The sequence below is a fragment of the Lotus japonicus genome, chromosome 4, assembly GCF_012489685.1.
Source record: "Lotus japonicus ecotype B-129 chromosome 4, LjGifu_v1.2".
Taxonomy (NCBI): Eukaryota; Viridiplantae; Streptophyta; class Magnoliopsida; order Fabales; family Fabaceae; genus Lotus; species Lotus japonicus.
This window is the reverse complement of record NC_080044.1, coordinates 816,633-836,908: the sequence shown is the minus strand read 5'-3', so window position 1 is coordinate 836,908 and position 20,276 is coordinate 816,633. Positions and strand designations below refer to the sequence as shown.

At 35.6% G+C, this 20,276-nt stretch overlaps 1 protein-coding gene and 1 long non-coding RNA gene across 12 annotated transcripts; both read left to right on the top strand.

Annotated features, from left to right (window-relative positions):
• Nucleotides 1–595: 595 nt before the first annotated feature.
• Nucleotides 596–7,361, top strand: LOC130711875 (C2 and GRAM domain-containing protein At1g03370-like). Of its 4 annotated transcripts, none has more exons than XR_009010798.1 (10): nucleotides 598–1,387; nucleotides 1,724–2,965; nucleotides 4,109–4,291; nucleotides 4,466–4,749; nucleotides 4,859–4,975; nucleotides 5,089–5,351; nucleotides 5,917–6,085; nucleotides 6,198–6,467; nucleotides 6,615–6,870; nucleotides 6,965–7,361. XR_009010798.1 is itself a non-coding variant. In XM_057561651.1 (9 exons), the coding sequence occupies exons 1-9, from the start codon at nucleotides 1,039–1,041 to the stop codon at nucleotides 6,804–6,806; spliced, it is 3,042 nt and encodes a 1,013-aa protein (XP_057417634.1). In that variant the 5' UTR covers nucleotides 596–1,038; the 3' UTR covers nucleotides 6,807–7,361. The 4 variants fall into 4 exon arrangements, 2 of the variants coding, with proteins under 2 accessions (XP_057417634.1, XP_057417633.1); XR_009010799.1 differs by having other exon boundaries at nucleotides 6,962–7,361; XM_057561651.1 differs by having other exon boundaries at nucleotides 596–1,387; nucleotides 5,917–6,058; nucleotides 6,615–7,361.
• Nucleotides 7,362–8,269: 908 nt separating this feature from the next.
• LOC130715870 (uncharacterized) lies at nucleotides 8,270–14,009 on the top strand. Of its 8 annotated transcripts, XR_009011798.1 has the most exons (10): nucleotides 8,277–8,793; nucleotides 8,920–9,036; nucleotides 9,755–9,858; nucleotides 9,948–10,012; nucleotides 10,446–10,593; nucleotides 11,306–11,372; nucleotides 11,478–11,615; nucleotides 12,186–12,231; nucleotides 12,419–13,265; nucleotides 13,767–14,009. It is a non-coding gene; the product is annotated as an uncharacterized LOC130715870 (long non-coding RNA). The 8 variants fall into 8 exon arrangements; XR_009011800.1 differs by having other exon boundaries at nucleotides 8,270–8,793; nucleotides 10,446–11,615; nucleotides 12,419–12,439; nucleotides 12,824–13,265; XR_009011796.1 differs by having other exon boundaries at nucleotides 8,271–8,793; nucleotides 10,446–11,372.
• The last annotated feature ends 6,267 nt before the right edge of the window (nucleotides 14,010–20,276 follow it).

The following is a 20,276-nucleotide window of genomic DNA, read 5'->3' as shown; positions in this document are numbered from 1 at the left end:
TAATATTATGAGTTGGGAATGAGGTCTGAACCGAGTGACAGTCGGGATACTCACCATTAAGATATGATTATCTAGTTAGGAGCTGAAAGAATCTTATGAGTGACAATGTTATATTTTATCCACCTAAACATGAACTTCTTTGAATAAGAATAAAGCTTTGGGTATGTCTCATCGAGTAGGTTTAGATTATAATGCTCCTTTTGTGATTACTTGGACTTGAGGAATTAAGGCTAGCATTTCAACGGGTAGGTTTACCTAGCTAAGGAATTAGTATATGATTAGCTCTTATCGGCGTATTGAATGTTAAATTTATCTTATAAGAGTATAATGATTGAGAACAAGTTGTGGATCAAGTGAAATCACCTCCTAGAATTATAATTATATTTTTGGTTTAACAGGTTGGACCAATGACTCGCCAGTTAAACGTTTGACTCATTAATTCAGTGTCTCAACCGAATCAATCACGAAATTGAGTTTAATAACATCGGTTAGTGCAGTGCACAAAAATTATTCTCCTAATATTTTGGGGTAAATTCTTATCATTGTATGAAAGAGTGTATGATATATGATTTGTATAAATAGTAAAGTTGGATAGAAAAACGAAATGATGGAAGGGACAAAGATATGAGGCAACATAGTAGATTGATAATTGCAACGTGAAATAGTCCTATGTCAACGGTGGCCACCACCACCACCTGGTCCTTCTACTTCTACAAAATGGAAAAGAAAAGAAAATCACACACAACACAAAACACCTGAGAGAGACGCACACAGTTATTTCCTCTCTTTCCATTTTCCATTCATTAATTTTTAATTTCCAAACCACAATTAATTTGGGTCTTTTTAGGGTTTGTTTATTCATCCTTAATAATACAATTTTATGCAGTTTTCTTATAATGAATGATGAATTCATAACAAAAACTATGTAAATCTATTTGTTTTTGGGTTTTATGCATTCAATTTTCCCCATTTCATGTTCCTGGGTTGTTCCGTGATTAGAAAAGTGACATATTTTTTGCCTAAGATTTTGGTTATACAATGAAGCTCATGGTTCGTGTGATTGAAGCAAATAACTTGGCAGCCATGGATTCCAATGGGGTAAGTCATTTCTACGTGCGGGTACAGTTGGGAAAGCACAAGTTCAGGACCAAAGTGATTAAGAACGATTTGAAACCAAAGTGGGATGAACAGTTTAGTTTTTGGGTTGATGACCTCAAAGATTCACTTGTTATCTCTGTCATGGATGAAGATAAGTTCTTCAATAATGACTTGGTGGGGCGCCTTAAAATTCCAGTCTCACAAGTTTTCGAGGAGGATATTAAATCTCTTGGCAATGCTTGGTATTCTCTCAAATCCAAAAAAAAGAAGTCCAAGATCAAGGAATGTGGTATATTCTACATTTCTACTCTGCTCAACTAAACTATCCTCAGTCTTATCTAATACTTTATTTCATTTCTTCCACATTGTCTTGTTCTTTTTAGTAGAATTAGTCTGCATTCAAACAGGCTAGCTAGTTTGCTTATTTCTTTATTTTATGGTGTGAAATTAACCCTATTTATGACTGATTATGTCCAATTTGAGACTTTGGAGTTTACATCTTAAAGGGCCATTTGCATCAAGTCCTTTTGGAAAATAATATGCTGACTAACTATGAATGTTCTGCTTGTATGGATCATGCCGTTGAACTTAAATTGTGATATTTCTTTTTTGTTCTTCTGGATAGGTGAGATTTATCTGAGTATATCCCTTTGCCAAAATAATACATCTCCAGAGTCAAATGGTATTGGTGATCAGATGCTCCACCCAAGAAAATGTGTTGATGCAACTCCTGATTTTTCTACGAAATCTTCCTTTGGCCGTTCAAACTCATCTTCTCCTGCAAGGGAAGAAATAACATCTACTAAGGATGAAAAATCGTGTTCACAAAAATCACTTGCTGGTAGACTTGCTCAAATATTTAATAAAAGTTCTGATATGTCTTCAATTTCACCCAGTACAAGCATGGATTTAGACTTATCAGACACAGATAAAACTGAAGTTTGCGAGCCAAAGACTGAGGATCCATCCTCTAATGACACTTTTGAAGAACTTGTCAGAAAAGTGCAGTCTGCAGATCAAGGAAGTGAAATTCCTAGCAACTTATCTGGAGGGGTGCTTATAGATCAATTATACATTATTGCACCAGAAGAATTGAATGTATTATTGTTTTCACCCGATTCTAATTTTCCCAAGTCATTGGCAGATGTACAGGGTACCACAGAACTGCAAATAGGTCTTTGGAAGTTAGAGAATGACGGAGAAAGCTTGAAAAGATCCCTTACTTACATCAAAGCTGCCAGTAAATTAATCAAGGCAGTAAAAGGCTATGAGGAACAAACTTATTTGAAAATTGATGGGAAGAACTTTGCAGTTCTGGCAAGTGTCAGCACTCCGGATGTTATGTATGGAAGCACGTTTAGGGCAGAATTACTTTATGTGATCACACCAGGACCAGAGTTGCCATCTGGAGAACAGTGTTCGCGTCTCGTGATATCATGGCGAATGAATTTTTTGCAAAGCACCATGATGAAAGGGGTGATAGAAAATGGAGCTCGGCAAGGTATGAAGGAAAGCTTTGTTCAGTATGCCATTTTGTTATGCCAAACTGTTAAGCCTGTTGACTCCAAGGACCTTGGTTCCGGCAAGGAACAAGCTTTGGCATCATTACAGGCAGAGCCCCAGACAGATTGGAAGATAGCACTGCAATATTTTGCTAACTTCACATTTGTCTCAACTTTCTTAATGGGGTTGTACCTTCTTGTCCATATTTGGTTGGCTACACCTGACACAATTCAAGGGCTTGAGTTTATTGGGCTTGACTTGCCCGATTCAATTGGTGAATTTGTTGTTTCTGCTATCTTGGTACTTCAAGGTGAACGAATGCTGGGTTTAATCTCACGTTTCATGAAGGCTAGAGCACGAAAAGGTAATCCTGTAGTTGCCTTTATTTTCTACAATAATCTTTTCATGTGAGAATTTGATTGAATTTAAAATCTCATTCGACTAGATAAGTACTAGAGCAAATGAAAATTTTGTATTTTCTATTACTCAAAGAATAATACGCCAAGACAGAAAAAGAAGTACAAAGGTGGAAACAATAAATCCTTTTGAGAAAAATAGAATAAAAGGGAAGTCAACCAGCAACAAAGAGAAAAACATGTACTAAAGCGCGTAAGGAAACTTATATCATAAAAGATGATAAACCAATAAGTCACTGTATAAGTTACTATGTTTGCACTCCATCCAAATACATGATTGATGCATACAAATTTGAATTCCGTATAGCATTATAATGCTAATTAGCAAATAGCTCTCTTAACAAGAAGAGGTATACCCAGTGCTAGTAGACATGATAAGAAGAAGTTCATGTCTTATTCAGATATTATCCTCTGAATTTTATTTAGTTAAGAGAGATTGTTTTACAATATTTTACAGTTGCACAAATAATAAAAATTAATGTTACAAATACAACAGCTCATTTATATGTCAAACCCTTAATATCTTTTTGGGATAAATTATATCTGGAACATCCTCCTTTTCATCAAAATTAGTAAAAGGTTCATGCCAAAATTTCCAGGCTATACCTTAAAATGGACTAGTCTTGAACTCTATAAATACATCACACAAACATTAGGTAATAAAACTTAACGCAGTTTCATGCTTGGAAAAAAATGTTAATTCTACTGATCATAATAGACCTAATTGTAAAGGTTTCCAAGGACTATTACCTTCCCAAAAGAACTTCCATCACGATATACATTTGCAAGTATAGTAACATTGTACATGGGTGAATGGAATTACCTTTTGTGATTGTAAGATCCTTTTGTATGCATGGCGGAAGTAATATGAGCCTAATAAATGGCAAGGTAGTCTGGGTGAAAATTTCACCCAATTACTTGTTTGAAATAATAGATTTGGCTTTCTTATATCTCCAGAATTGTTATTGCTTTTTACTGGGTTGACAATGAATTTGTTTCTCCCTCGGTGTTATTATTTACCCCTTATTTCTTTTATTGGTACCTATGTGTTTCCTTATATGGTCTTTTTTATGGGGGTACTTCAATATTAGGTAGTGACCATGGAATTAAAGCACAAGGAGATGGATGGTTGCTAACTGTGGCCTTAATTGAAGGAAGCAATTTAGCTGCTGTTCATTCTAGTGGGTTTTGTGATCCTTATGTGGTGTTTACTTGCAATGGGAAAACAAGAACAAGCTCGATCAAGTTCAAGAAATCTGATCCTTTGTGGAATGGTGAATATCATATCATGGATCATTTGGTCATTCTTATATTATAACTCAAATTTGAAACCCTGAAAGGCTGAAACAACAGCAGTATATCAAATCAGTCTAGTTTTTTTCCTATATGTGGTTTAGACTTTTGTAAGATAAAGTATTATTTATTAAGAAAATTGTCTATCTGTGCAGAAATATTTGAATTTGATGCGATGGATGACCCTCCTTCTGTACTAGATATGGAAATTTATGATTTTGATGGACCCTTTGATGAAGTTGCATCTCTAGGACATGCTAAAATCAATTTCCTCAAAACGAACATCTCAGATCTTGCTGATATTTGGGTTTCTCTTGAAGGAAAGTTGGCTTTGGCATGTCAATCTAAGTTGCATTTAAGAATTTTCTTGAACAACACTAGGGGTGGGAATGTTGTAAAACACTATATAAGTAAAATGGAGAAAGAAGTGGGTAAAAAGGTATGAATCCATCCATGTTACCATCATTTAGTTGTAATTTCTTTTTTGTTTGTACTCTTGGATCATTACAATTTTTTGACTTACTTTCTCCTTATTTACAAACTTGTAGATTAATTTGCGGTCTCCTCAAACAAATTCAGCCTTTCAGAAACTCTTTGGGCTCCCACCTGAGGAATTCTTGATCAATGACTTCACTTGTCATTTGAAAAGGAAAATGCCCCTGCAGGTATGGCTGGTTTGTTGCGAGCTGTTGAAAGCGGTGGTTAATTTCTATTTTGGTTTTAACTAGTACATGTTTCTTTTGTATAATCTCATCAAGTTGTCAGTGCTTCTCTACAGGGCCGCCTATTCGTCTCAGCAAGAATAATTGGGTTTCATGCAAATTTGTTTGGACACAAGACAAAATTCTTTTTGCTTTGGGAAGACATTGAAGACATCCAAGTCATTCCTCCTACATTTTCATCAATGGGTAGTCCAATAATAGTCATAACTCTTAGGCATGGTAGAGGTGCGGATGCAAGGCATGGTGCAAAAACACAGGATGAACAAGGCCGACTTAAGTTCCGTCTCCAGTCCTTTGTGTCTTTCAATGTAGCACACAGGTAGACTGGACTTATTTAATGTTACCATACAAGCTTGATTTTTCTACATACTAGCCTTTTCATATGCAAAAAATGCAACTTGTATAAAAATATTCTGTTATCTGTTTTACTTATTTTTGCTTCACCCTTGTAGTTTAGGGTATATAACAACACCAAAATATGTTCATTTTGGTTGCTGTTTTTTCTTATGTGTTTTCAGTATAGTCCTTGAGCTCATTTTGTTTCATGTCGGCCAAAGTTTGGTTTGACAATTGTTTGTGAAGTTTGAGAATTGCGAATTATGAATGCTTTCATACATGAAATCTATGATAATGTTTTCTTCCAACTTTATTTGATTATCATTTTCTGAGATAAAAATCGTTTAGCTACCAAAACTCTCCAGCTAGATTTTTATGTGAAATTTTGAATTCACCCAAGTAAATTCCATTGCTTTGGAAGCATATCTTGGTTATCAAACTGCTCATAATGATGCTTTTAAAGAATTATCTATGAAATTAGTACTGATACACTATATTGTAAAATATCATATCTCTCTAAGCTGAAAACTATTCGAGTGCCGATATAGGACTATCATGGCTCTCTGGAAGGCCAGATCCTTGAGTCCTGAACAGAAGGTCCAATTAGTTGAAGACGACTGTGAAACAAAGAGCACTAACAGTGAAGAGAGTGGGTCATTCATTGGCCTTGATGAAGTTAGCATGTCTGAGGTTCATTCTTGTGCTCTTTCGGTTCCTGTAATCTCTCTCTCTCTCTCTCTCATGCAAAATATTGGTTCCATATTTGATTTCTTTAATATCTTGGCCAATATTTGTGTTTGATTATAGTTGTTTTCCTTTATCAATTTAGGTCAGTTTCTTTATAGAGCTATTCAATGGGGGTGAGTTGGACCGTGGGGTCATGGAAAAATCTGGTTGTGTTAATTATTCTTACACCCCTTGGGTATCTGAGTATAGTGATGTCTATGAGAGGGCGATATATTACAAGTTTGAGAAGCGTATTTCACATTATAGAGTTGAAGTAACTAGTACTCAACAAAAATCTATTTTGGATGAAAAGAGTTGGCTATTGGAAGAGGTCATGAACTTCCATGGAGTCCCTCTTGGAGATTATTTCAATGTAAGCCAAATTTAACTTGCTCCTTAACTTTCTGTGACCATATGTTAATATCTTTATTTTCGAGGATTTTCTTATTTTAATCATAATCTTTTTGTTTGTTTTCATGTTATGTACCAATGACTAAGGTTTTATAATAACATTCCACAGCTGCACCTTCGCTATCAAATCGATGATTCACCCGGGGAAGCACAGGGATGTAAAGTAAAAGTATTTTTTGGAATTGAATGGCTGAAAAGTACAAAACATCAGAAAAGGATTACAAAGAACATCCTGAAAAATCTACAGGAACGTTTAAAGTTGACCTTCAGTCTAGTAGAGAAGGAGTTTTTGGCAAAATAGTGAATGAGTTATGCTGAATTTGACCTTGCACAACCAGTCTATAATGAAGATGAAAGTTGCTCAGGTATAACGATGGTGATTTGCAACCAAAACTGTCCTTCAAACCATAGTATTGACTTGTAGCATCTTTGGATTTACCTCTAGTTCTCTTTCAGCAGAATCAATAATGTAACCCAGAAGCTGCCCACAGAAGCTTCTTCCCAGAATGTATTTTGGCTTCAAAATCAATTGTAGAAGGATTTTTCAGCATGCGATCACTTGGAGATATTACTAACTTTGTAAATTACTAGTCGGTACCTAGCAGAAGATACTCAGATTGTATGAGCAGTTACAAGCAATCCAGCTTCTGGTTTTGTTATCTCCTGTCACCATTTAGATGATAAGTTCTCTGGTTAACAATGGTCCAGTATCTTGTATCATAGCTAGTTTTGTCTTTTGCTTTCAAAAGTATAGATACTGTTAAAGAGAAGTTTTGATCAATGTGCTTGTTGTAAACAAATTTTTGAGCTCAAGTGCAATGGAAGTCATCAGCATATGTGTGTCTTCTTTATCACAGACCATGTTCTGATGTGTCTTATAAAAATCATAGACCATGTTCTGTTGTGCATTTTAATAGCCCTAGGTATAAAATAGGATAAATGATGATACATTCATTTCAAGGAAAACGTTGTTGGACGAGTGTGCATCATGCATGCATTTTGTTTAACAAATTTTTCTGCGTTTGATTCGGTCAAGAATTTTGTCTTTGTTCGTCTTCCGTGGCCACCAAAGAAGCAAAGGCCGTGCGTGTGGGAGGCTCCATCTGATGGGGTTTTAAAATTTAACGTGGATGGCTCGGCTAGGGTGGCTCCGGGCTTAAGTGGCATCAACGGGGTGGTGTGTGACAGCTCTAGGGAGATTCTGGGGTTCTTTTCTAAGTGCACAGGGGAGTTGTGGGCGTACGAAATGTAGGTAAAAACCATTTTGACTGCTTTGCAGTTTTGCCAAAACATTTAGTATTTATTCTGTTTTATAACACTAGAAATGATCATCATCTCATATGAATATGATTGAATGCCATCAGTCAAATATGCATGACATTCTTACTAAACTACCAAAGTTTAAGTTCATCTATTAAGATACAAATGAGAAGTCTTTACAAGACCAGATTAGATGAAGTGCCCCTCTCATATACAAACTTGGACTGTTTGGAGCACTTTGCTAAACCCATATGAAACCACGTGGCTTAATGGTGTGTCTTCCCGGAAAAAATTTGAATTGCAATGGTTTGGTAGTATAGATTCTGTTATGGACTGAGTCGACTCATCTTTACTAGAACACATAGATGAAAATGATGGAGAGATATGTCACACGAATAAGATGTCATAATTGGTCATCTGAGAAGTTGGAATTTTGACGACGAATTCAAAAATTGTTTCAACACAATGGAGTTTGTGTGTTTTAATTATGGTGTTGAATCTGCATATGAATTGAACCTAAAAGTCTTCATGCATTATATGTTATTGACTATACATGTTGGGCAAAAGTTGATTAAATATTTTGATGAGACGGATTTGTAGATGTGCCAACTTCATTATATGACATTCATTTGAACTTGAACAACAAATGTCAACAACATTTCTGGAACATTTCGGAGCAACGAACCCGCGTTTGTGTTTTCCACTCCTCTGCCATGCTTGACTTCTTTCTGCACCTCAGCCGCTGCCATCTAATGAGAATCAATTGCTTTGTTGACTTATGCGCACTGAGGGTGGGTTCCAAAGACTTCCACCACAAGCTCCCACCCACGAAGGTTTTCGCGGTGAGACTGGAAAAGGTGGCGGTACTGTCTCTGAACAAGCTCATGTTTGGGATTCCGATCCCCCCCCCCCCACTGACGAGGAGCTCATCGATTACTACCTCCGCTCGAAGATCAACGGAAATGGCGACGATGTTTGGCTTATCCTTCAAATCAATGTCTGCAAATGGGAACCTTGGGATTTGCCTGGTACTTAGCTTCCCTTCTGGTCTTTTTGCCCTGCTAATTTAGTCATTTTCCTCACAAAACACAGTTTTTTTCTGTAATTTTTGTGCATGTGATTATAGTCATTAATTAGAAAATCAACCATTAAAGTTGTGATTAGGGTAAGCTGCAACGACAAATGCTAAAGCCGGATCAGATGCAGATGTGGATGTAGAAGTGTCAAAATCAGCTATGCTAGGAGAATTCAAACAGAGAAAGAAAGATCTGGTTTGTACAGCATATTTAATCATCCAATTTGTCTTTTGTATTCTTAGCCATAATATGTAATTGTTCAATATTAAATGAGTAATAAGTCAATATTAGTATATGAATAATGGAAATTACTGGTGTCGTCTGTGTATACATATTTCATAGGACAACTTAACTCCCACATGAGGAGATTGTTGTGAAATGCTGAGTAGTAATTCACGTGGCCCTGAAACTTGAAGCTGAAGTGGCACCGGTTACATATTCCTGCTCATGTCCATGATTGTACAACTTTTCAAAGATGTTGGCAAAGAGTCTGATAAACCATTGGATGAAAGATTGGAATTGACTTAGAGTTAAAACTATTTCTTATCAGTTTGTGTTGTGTGTCGTTAATATTTCTGTAGACATGTTTCTTGCCCTTGATAAAGATGCAAATGGGACATTAAGCAAGCAGGAGCTACGAGAATATGTATATGGGACCCTAACTGAGATTTTTATTGAGAGAGGTTGAAATTATTGCCAACTTTCAGTTATGGTGTAAATTTTGGCGAGCAATGACCATCTGCGTAACACATTCCCTATTCCCAGAGTGCTATATGGTTATAATAAAGCCATGGTGACTGGCATTGTATGCTCTCCATTCTACTGTGCTATAATAAAGCCATGGTTAAATTAATTTTTTTTCTTACTTTATTTTTAGTGCTCTACTATAACCCCCTTTTATGGTTAATTGCAGGATGTTGAGGAAGAATCAGTGGGTGACTGGGTGTTAGAAGGACACAAAGTGGCATGGGCTCCAAGAGAAACCGCTCAGCTTTAGTGCATAATTAATCTGAAAGGGTGAGCAAGACCATCTTCTCTTTTTGCTTTGTTAAAAAAAGAAAACAATTTTGCAGTTATATTGTTTCTGATTTTTCTGACTTATACAGAAACGAAGGGACATATCAACGAGAGGATGCTTTCACCACAAGAACTCATATCCAATTGCAATAAGGTTAATTCTTTACACATGACAAACTTCACAACATTAGAATGCTCCTTCTTCTACATGTACATTATTATGTTAATAGAATTGGTGAGTTCAAGATTCAAGATCTTTCATATGTAGATTACACATGGACAGATTGTTTAGGAAATGGAAATGCTAAATGAATTCATAAAATAAAGAAAATTTGTGACATAGTTGGTTAATAAAGAAAGTCATATTCAAAGATGAGTATATTTTGTTGTTTCATGGGTCCTCATTAATAAGTACAACTGCAGTGTGTTTTGACTAGCAATGTGGTTCTAAATTTTTTTCCTCTCTTGCTTTTCTTAACTACTTGATATTTTTCTTTTTGCTACTTTTCTTTTGCTCCTCTTAACCTTCATCTTTGTGGATTTGGGTTCTGTTTTTTTGTTTTCATTTATTTTTTGTGTTCTGATAGGTGGAAAGGAAACCTTAGGAGAGAACATCGAAGGAACCCAAGAAGTGAGAAGCGAACAAAGCTGAAGCTAAGAAAGTGGAAAATCTTAAGGAGGAGAAAACACCTAAAGAGAAGGAAAAGCTCAGGGTCTGACGAGAAGAAAAAAGAGGTTCATTTTCATTTCAATTATTTAACCTTACTTTGAAGCGAGTTTCTGTTTGATTGCTGGAGCCTCCTTATTTTTATTCTCTTGAATGGTCTAAGTGTTGCTTATAACTATTTATAAGAATCGTGCAATTTCCTGAAGCTACAATCTCCACTAGATTTACTGTCATTGGTTCTCAAGCCAGTCCATTGCTTTTCCTTCATTACTGAGAAACGGGTTTTGTACTTTTTCTTTATATTAATCAGCATTAATATTCATTTTTCTCATATTCTTACACTAATCTAGATGGAAAATCACTTTAACTGTGTCTACTCAAGAACTGTAATTAAACTGAACTGCTCTTACTGTTGTTCATCATCCTGTCTTGCCTTATATTAGAGAAGACGACTTGGCTAAGGACCTAAAATTTCTGTTCTTTGATGAAGAAAAGTTTATTACTCAAAATCATAGGAGTGAAGTAAATTATTTGATTCTGTCCATGCATTATTTTGCTGTCATTTTTTGAATCAGGCATTAGCTATCCAATAGACATGTTCTGTTGTCTGTTGTGGACTTGTGGCACGTTCATGACATGAAAAGGAAACATCAACCTAACTATATCTTAACTTGAGAGTTAAAAGACAAAGAAAATAATGTTTCTTTTCTTTTTATGATCATGTCTGACTAATGAGTACTGCATTAAGTAATCAAACTTTAGCTTGCTTCCTTTCAACAGATTAATAATGCCAGATTTGAAAGGAAGCAATTTTTGTAATAGCTTGACAATCAAGTAATGATGTAATGTAAGACATTTGGATTTTTACCTCTGCCATTTGATCACATACCATTTTATTCCTTTTGCTAACGTTTGGTAAAACCTGTAAAGAAATTGTGTGTGTGTGTGTCAGAGATAGAGAGAGAAAGAGAACTGGGTCACGGTCGAGTTTCCACAGGCTGAATTTGGGCATGCTCCTCAGGGTCCAATGTTCTCTTGATATGGGTTTTGATGGTCAAGCTAAAAGTGGATGATGCAGTTGCATTGTGAGGTATCTGCTATGCACTTGAAGTCTTTTGGAATTCGTTTCGATGACAAGGTCATAAGCCAAAGTGTAATCTGATCTATTTTTCCAATCATTTTTGCACAAGCTGCCCTCTCTTACATGCAAGAGGCTGTACTTCTTTTTAATGATTTTGTTAAGAAAAGTCTCTCAATAGAATTTAGTGGGATCCTTCAATTTTAGACCACCTTTCATTTGCTCTCTCTGTTTCAGGGGGATTGACAGCTTTAGCTAATTAAGAGTCCTTAATATTTGTGACTCTGTATGTGTTTTCATGGTGACTTTGGAATGACTAAACGTGTTAGAACTTGCAATTTTCATTGTTGTGGGACCTGGTTCTTTGTGTTTCCCATAAACATTCAAAGAAACCATCCAAGCTGTGCGGTGAACTAGATGCTACAATTCATTTTATAAATGGTAGAAATGATAAGGACATAATTCAAATCCATGAGTTAGAGATAATTGATCTTTTGGACATATTCACTTGCTCTACTCATGACTTTCGTTTCTGTTTCCATTCCACTGCATAATTCTTTTCTAAAATCTTGATATATGCAGTGAATCCATATCCCAGATGGATGAGATTAATTTTCTCTTTTATCAGGTAAGCCCCTACCTATGTGGTTTTTTATTACTAGTATGTAATTTCAGATGCTAACTTAATACATTACTTGCAGTACATATGTTCATAAGCACCACTGTCCAAACTCTTTATTTTCCATATGTTAAAATCTGAATCATGTATTAGACTATTCCTCTTCTCCTTAACCATGTGTGTATTTTTGCTGCAGATGAGCCCTATGATTCATCAGGTGCTGTTTCTTTATCACACATGGGATTCTACATGGTGAAAGCTGCACAAGAAGAGAATTTTAAACAAATGAAGCAGTCAAAATCTAGATTAACCATTTCTGCTCATCTTCAATGTTTAAAGTTTCAATGTTATTGGTGTTTTATTTTCTCTCTGAAATAGCATTCACCATTGCAGAAGATTCATATGCCTTGCTCCTTTATGCTATTGAGTATCTATTTCTGCTTATATTAAGTATCTATTTATGGTTTCCAATTAATATGAAGTTGTATGTCTGTTGTATTTATAATATACCCTCTTTGAACAATGCCTTGCAAATCCAGTTGGGAGAAAAATGCAAGATTGACTGTTAGTGATTATGAGTACATTGATGTCAACTTTTCAGGAAAACGCTACATCATTGTATGTTCCCTTGCTGCTGAGTTTGTTTATCACTGTCATATTGTTTCCCGGGATTACTACCAAAGTGATGGAGTAATTATTTTAATAATCTAATCAAGAATGCTTAGAAAAGGTCAATGTGGACGCTGGGTGGACACTGGACAGGGGAGACCGCCACGGGTTTTGGCATTGTTGCTCGAGGGGATGGTGGATTATTTATGATGGCAGCGTCATGGTTGGAGAATCTGCGCCAGCCACCTATCCTTGCTGAGGCTTTAGCCTTACGATGGTGCTTGTCCACAATGCTAGAGATGGAGATGGACATGGACAACGTTATAGTGGAATCAGATGCTATAGTCATAGTCAATGCCATGTATGGAACCTCTTGCCCACCGGAAGTCCAGTCTGCTTATGGGATTGTAAGATCTTGGCTGCTCGATATACAGGTTTTGCACTATCTCATGTTAGGAGAGAGGCTAACAAGTTGCTCACACTTTAGCTTCTATTGTATTTTTTTACCCTACACATGTTTGGTGGGATGTTCCCCCTCAGAAGGTTTCTGATGCTCTTTTTGTAGACTCTGTTTTTAACAATTAATGATGATAAGCCTTCCTTAAAAAAAGAATGCTTAGAAAAGATTGTGGACCTGCAAGCCTATGTTAATATTACATGTTGTATAGGTTATTTTTAGAGGTTTGCAGGTGATTTTTTTAGTATGGAAAAAAGTTTAGAGGTTGGAAAAAGTTGTATGGGATTCTTCGTTTTAGTGCAAATCAAATTTCAGATTCATCAACCCTCTTTTTCATGAATGCTTTTGATATAGGTTTGTTTCTAAATTCATTCTTGAAGTAATTGACTTTTACTAGATTGATTGGTATTTGTTTTTATGGTTTTACACATTTCTTTTTGAAGTTAACATCAGTTTTATATTAATTGTATGATTGCAGGGTTTTATTCAGCCATAAGAAGATATGAAGTAGACTTCTTGGACCAGTTGTGCTGCCCATGTCAGCAGAAATTCACATTTTTAGATCTGCCCTCTCAGATCCTTCCACCGATGAGAACACACTTGCTGAAGATATTACTGTTTTTTATTTTATTTTATTTATTTTTTCAGTAAGGTAAATAATCACATGTAATTTTACTCATTGTTTGAATGGGAACAAGGTCATCGAACTTTCTTATCTTCCTTTCTTACAGTTTTAATCTTTTTCTGCTATTGTTTCATGTACTATTTTAGTTTGTCTGCTTAATTAATCAATGAGTTATTATTATCATCATTGTCATAGTTGCTAAGTGTTTTTTAATCTATCTATGAGCTTTTTTTTGGATTTCAAAGTTTCTTTTGATATTTTATTGGTTGCTTAGAGAAAAACTAAGGAAAACAATCAGAATTCTTCTCTGGCCAGGGTAAACTTGAGGCTCATAATTAGATATATCTTTAAGAATTAAGAAAATTAGCTTTTTTTTTCTCTCTTCTTCCTTTTTTAATTGTATCAATTTAATCATAGCGGCTTCTGTTTTGATTACTAAGTTACGGTTAGAAATAAAGTCACTTTTAATTAGAATATGCAGGGTTCGCAGTTACAAAAATGAATGGTCATGAGTTATTATGCATTAAGAAACATTAAGTGTGTTTAAAGGTCATCATTATTTATTATGTAACCACTAAGCATTAGCTTTATTTCTATTGGCTTAAATAACCTTTTGGTCCTTGAAATTGTAAAGGGAATCAAATCTGGTCCTTGTAAAATTTTCGCATCAAATTGGGTCCCTAAAATTGTTTTTTTAATCTAATTAACTCCTTTTGCTCAATTTTGACCGGTCAACAGTCCAGTGGCAAGCCTAGTCAGCTAAGGACGACCACGTGGATTTTTTTACATCAATTTTAGTCCCTTAAAAAGTATTTTAATCAATTTTAGTTTCTGTTCTTCCACCTTCATGTTCTTCCACTTTCACCTTCTTCCTCTTCCTCCATAACTCAAATCACATAAATTCAAAAGGAAGAACAAGGTGAATGTGATAAACATATAGTTTTTTTAGGGTTTTGAATTTCTAGGTTTAAGGATTTGAGTTATGGAGGAAGAGGAAGAAGGTGGAAGAGGAAGGTGGAAGAACAAGGACTAAAATTAATTAAAATATTTTTTAAGGGACTAAAATTGATGTGAAAAAGTGCATGTGGCCATGCCAAAATTGAGCAAAAGGACTTAATTAGATTAAAAAAACAATTTCAGGGACCCAATTTGATGCGAAAATTTTACAGGGATCAGATTTGATTCCCTTTACAATTTCAAGGACCAAAATAGTATTTAAGCCATTTCTATTTAGTATTTTTAATTGAGGTGTTGTGTATTGGTTATGAATTACACTTCAATAAATGGAGTACCTTCAAGTGAAAAAAGCTCTGGTGCAGAGAGTTCCTGATATAGTGAATCCTGAAAAGGTATTCTCTGTATTAATGTATTGTTTGATAATCAATATTCATATCCACCTAAGCAATCAAATACAATATTTGAGGGCATCATTTTGCATTTACAGCGAGACTAGGCCTTTAGAATATTTTTTAATTTTAAGAAGGGTTGCTGTGAAATCTATCAAGATGGAGGCAAGAAGTTCATCAGCCTCTTTGTAAATCCTATGATCTTATCCTATAATTTGTCAAGATTGAACAATTGGAGGTTATCATGTTAAATTACGAATCATCAAACTATTTTCCATTTTTACAAGTAAGCAATTTCTGAGTGTAGTTTATAAATGGTCCCAGATTTTACTGTTTTGATTGGAGAATAACTTCAAAGAAAAAGGTATGCTTTCTTGGAGTTATGATAGGGACATGGCGATGTGCATAAACTAAAAGGAGATGAGCCATGGTGCTTGGTATTGCTAGTTTTTCTGAATAAGAGAAAACATGAAGGTAACCTACAAGAGATATAATATTTTCTAGGTACCGTATATGCAAATTAGTGAGATAGTGATAATATCATGTATAATTGCTTTAAGGCTTAAATAAGTTTTTGGTCCCTAACCTTTACCAAATGCATGGTTTTAGTCCCTCACCGGAGCAAAGGTGGGTTTTAGTCCCTAACCTTTGCCAAAAAATTTAGTTTTCATCCCTCCGGAGCTTTTGGTCAACGCCGGAGCTCCGGTGGCCCATGTGACATGTCCATGTCATTTAATGAACAGAGGTGGATTTTATTGTTTTTCCACATCATCGAAGAAGCACAACGTTGTGAGGGGCGGTGGTGACTCAACACAGGGAGACGACAGTGATGGTGTTTTCTTAGTTGCTTTCCCAAACCCTGATTAGGAACCTCACCCTTCAGCGCTTGGATTTCACCATCTGTAACATCCAGCACCATGTCTCAATCTCCGTCAGAAGCAAACAAAGAAGCATACAATATCCTCATCTACAGCAAGTTCTGCGGCTCGATCTGGATGTGGTTGGGTTTGGGGGTCTCGATCTGGGTATGCGCCTGGTTTGGAGTGGCTGGGTTGGGGTGTGGGGTTGTTGTTTTCTGGGTTTATGGTGAATAAGGGAAAATAGGTAATTTTCGGAATTTTTGTTATCTTAACTGTTATCACTGTCATGTTAATTTCTGGTCTATTCTCAATGTGACAGAGAACATTTTATGGGTAATTTTTTTCTGCTTGAGTTCGCTTCTGGGTAAGGAATGGATGAGAACTACTGATGAAGATGAGTATGAAGAGCAAGAGGGAGAGTACGAGCAACATGATATGTGATTTTGATGAAGATGGATAACATGCTGCAACTTCCTGTTGCCAGTTCATACTCTTGTTCCTGTTACCCGTTTTACACTTTTGTTCTTGCTACCATTCTATCAAACTATTTCTGATTTCTATTTTTGTTTCTAGTATGACAATATTGCTCAAACAATTTGTACTATTTTAATCTGCTTGAACATTTTCTGGGTTTATGCCACTGTTATTTGCAAGCTAAATGTGTTTCTAGGGTTGGGAATTTTTCTGGGTTTGGGATTTTGTTTTATGGGTTTGATTGATGATTGGGGGATGGGGAGGGATTAGTTTAGGTAATTGAGTTTTTATTATTGAGTTAATTTTTTTTTAAAAAATAATTAATTAACACCTGGCCTCATTAATCCCACATGGCAAGGCTACATGGGCCACTGGAGCTCCGGCGTTGACCAAGAGCTCCGGAGGGATGAAAATCAAATTTTGTGGCAAAGGTTAGGGACTAAAACCCACCTTTGCTCCGGCGAGGGACTAAAACCAAGCATTTGGTAAAGGTTAGGGATTAAAAACTTATTTAAGCCTTGCTTTAATTATTGATTGACATATATATGGCATGTTTGTGTTATTTCTTATAATAAAAGTAAGATAGCCGGAAGGAAGGAAAAAACATAACGTAAAACGGTAAAAGTAACGTGTGAGTTACCTTTCAAAAACTTGATCTCCTTCGTTGCCTTGATTGTTCACGCGTGGCTTAAAACTGTGTTGCTGCTCAAGGTGGAAACACAAACTAATTTTTTTAGTTGCTATAAGCAGAATATGGTATGAAATTGTGAAAGGTAAATAGTGGATCTTTTTTTGTTCTTAAGTTCCCTGTCTTTTGGATTTGCTTATTTGTATGAAGCTGTGAATTGAAATTAAATAGTGAGAACTGAGAACAAGTTGAATTGCTTGCATGCTAATTGTTTAAATAATTATTTATTTTTGGCAACAGATTATATATTGATATAGCGACTATTTGACATATGGGGCGAAATGAACGAGGATTAAGAAATACCTTTTAAGACAAAGGAATATTTTAATTTTCTATCTAAGAAACTTTTGGAAGATTATCATCTATGGATGAAGTGTGTCTCAAAGTGAAGCTTGTTGATTTGTGTGTATGCAGCAGCTATAATTTCTTTTATTTTTAAAGACAATTGTATTTTAAGGACAATGTCTAGTGGGTAGAGTGGAGTTTCATATACAGCTTTTAAAATTAGTGTTAATAAACACTAAATTGTAAGCTGGTGTTAATATGGCAAAACAAACTTGACCTACTTTGGAGAGAAGACACAACAACAATCGTATTTGTGTCCTGTAAATGATTTCTCTCATGCATGTTTCGAATTTTTGATATAGGAAAAAAAGAATTATTATGATGGAAAGAAATTTAAAGCTGAAATTTCTTTGGTGGAGGTGGCAGTAACCTTTACTGCATTGTCATTGACAATTGTATTGGAAAAATATGGTCAAATTATTTTATGGTATGTATCCATGATTGTACTCTTCAATGACTTTGTTTGGAGACATTTTTATATAGAAAAAGCATGTGCTATGTCTTTATGAATTATACCAATAGTAGATATTGTGAGTAGATTGAGATGTCATACTCATAATTTTAGCTGTGAATGTCAGATGCACCTACATTGATGAGCTTAAAATCCTCTAACTTCGTTTGAGTGTTAGAAAGCATATATATTTTGTTATGCAAATTGTGTCTCAGGTGAGTTTCACAAGCAGATGTCGTCACATTGAAAGGTCAGGAAGCTGATTGGTTGATACACCATTGTGGGGGTGAACATCATAAATATTCATTGTGAGTAAGTTGCAATTGGTGTATTGCTAAAGGCCTATAATGGCAAATAGAGACACATATGAGAAATGATGTATCGCTAGTCACCCAATAAAAGATGTAGTCTCACTCGATTGCGTGAGAAGTGAGAAAGTTCTTGTGGATCTTTAGATAAAGGGATTGACCGGGAAATTTGTCGGGATACGTCGAGGGGATGAACGCCTTGAGTGGATGAACGTATGGTGGACACCCATTTTGTGGTCAAACGAAGCCATGCGAAGACTCCTATGTACTACATCTCATCTCTATGGCGTGCGGTAGTGCTTGATGTGAGGTTATGAACTGAACTTTCATTTGATACATGATGTATCTGCAAAGCTCATAAGAGATATATAGCCCAGTGTTTTGGTGGTGCTAAGAGACGCACTTGATGTATCTGCACATCTGATGATTGATACATAGCTCATTCGCTGGGTGGGGCTATAGAGACGCACTAGATGTATCTACGTGAGTGTGAAGGTTTAGGCCACCTACTATGAAAGACTTTGGCAATCTTTCTAGAGCACTCATGAGTGACCCAAGGTGAATGAAAGGCCTAAAAATGTGAATGTGCAATTATATTATCGCGGAGTCTTTGCGAATTTGAAGGTTATGAGTGTGTTGTGGGGGTCTTGTCTCGAGTCCATTAGGTTCAAGAGAAATTCACTTACTGAACATGTAACATTACCTCACATCACTACGTGTTAATTCAATCCTCTGAACATTAGCACTTAAGCTCAAACTCTTCTATTGACCAGAAATTCTTTTCTTTTCTCTCAGGAAAAATCCTATTCCATACTCATTAAAATTTCTCTTGCCATTAGTGGGGGAATGTGAAATAATGACAATCAATATTTGTATCAATTCTTGGCCTTTACCACACCAATATTTCCGTTGACATTTATGTCATTAAACAACATATCCCAACAATTTCTCTTCACTCATTTGTTATTGAATCAATCAAATGACGTTTCATTAAACACAATTTAATGAATTTATTGTGTTGTTGCTATGGTCAAACAATCTGATTGTCTCATGCTACAAAAGGATAGCATCGAAACATTAAGATAGGGGGAAAAAAAGGGTGCTTACTAAGTTGAGTGTAGGCTACCTTAGTGAGTTGGCCCAGTAAAACTAATACATATGTACATGTCATTAATTAGTTAATTACTATTGTAATAATTATGATTTTCATTCTCAGTTTTGAATAATTCCAAATTAAACCATGTAATGTTTGGGTGAAATTCTCTCTTTGAACACAACGATGCAACCATCGTCGCCTGTGATTCTTATCATCGCCGTGGTCAATTCCTACTGTCGTCATTCGTGGTTTATAGAGGCAAATAGAAATTTGAGGAAACCTTGTTTTCCTGCGTTTTAGGTTTTAAGGGGCCAATTAAGGAAATTAGAATACCCAGAAGGACGACAACGAACTCAGGCATTTAGATGGGAAAATTCAGCACTGTGTGGAATACTGGGGCTGATTGAAGAGTGGTAGAAGATATTTCTCCCCTTCTTTATGGACTTGTTGATGTAGTATGACTGCAAAGTCATTTTCTACAAAATAAAAAGTTGTAAATTGATCTCATTAAGTATCTTATTGCTTGTTTCAAACAATATAATTATGTCATGTTAACTAAAAATGCATGGATATGACATTTTTATAACCTAAGATGGTGGGTTTTAATTGCCATGGCCCATGAGACAATTTTATAGGCGAAAGAGGATATGAGATACTACCATTTAGGGGTTGAGGACTTTGACCCCTTATGAACTTAGAATACTTGGTGAGTATAATCCTACACATGCAGTAAAAAACTCCTCTTGGTGATTCTGTTTTCGGGCTGTAGAAAAAAGAAATATAACGGTTAAAATC

What these genes read in the sequence shown, in the direction of transcription:
- LOC130711875 (XM_057561650.1), top strand. Translation starts at nt 1,039, where the DNA reads ATGAAGCTCATGGTTCGTGTGATTGAAGCAAATAACTTGGCAGCCATG. An exon ending in GAAGGCTAGAGCACGAAAAG is followed by an intron (nt 2,966 to 4,108) that starts GTAATCCTGTAG and finishes CTTCAATATTAG; the next exon opens with GTAGTGACCATGGAATTAAA. An exon ending in CTTGTGCTCTTTCGGTTCCT is followed by an intron (nt 6,086 to 6,197) that starts GTAATCTCTCTC and finishes TTATCAATTTAG; the next exon opens with GTCAGTTTCTTTATAGAGCT.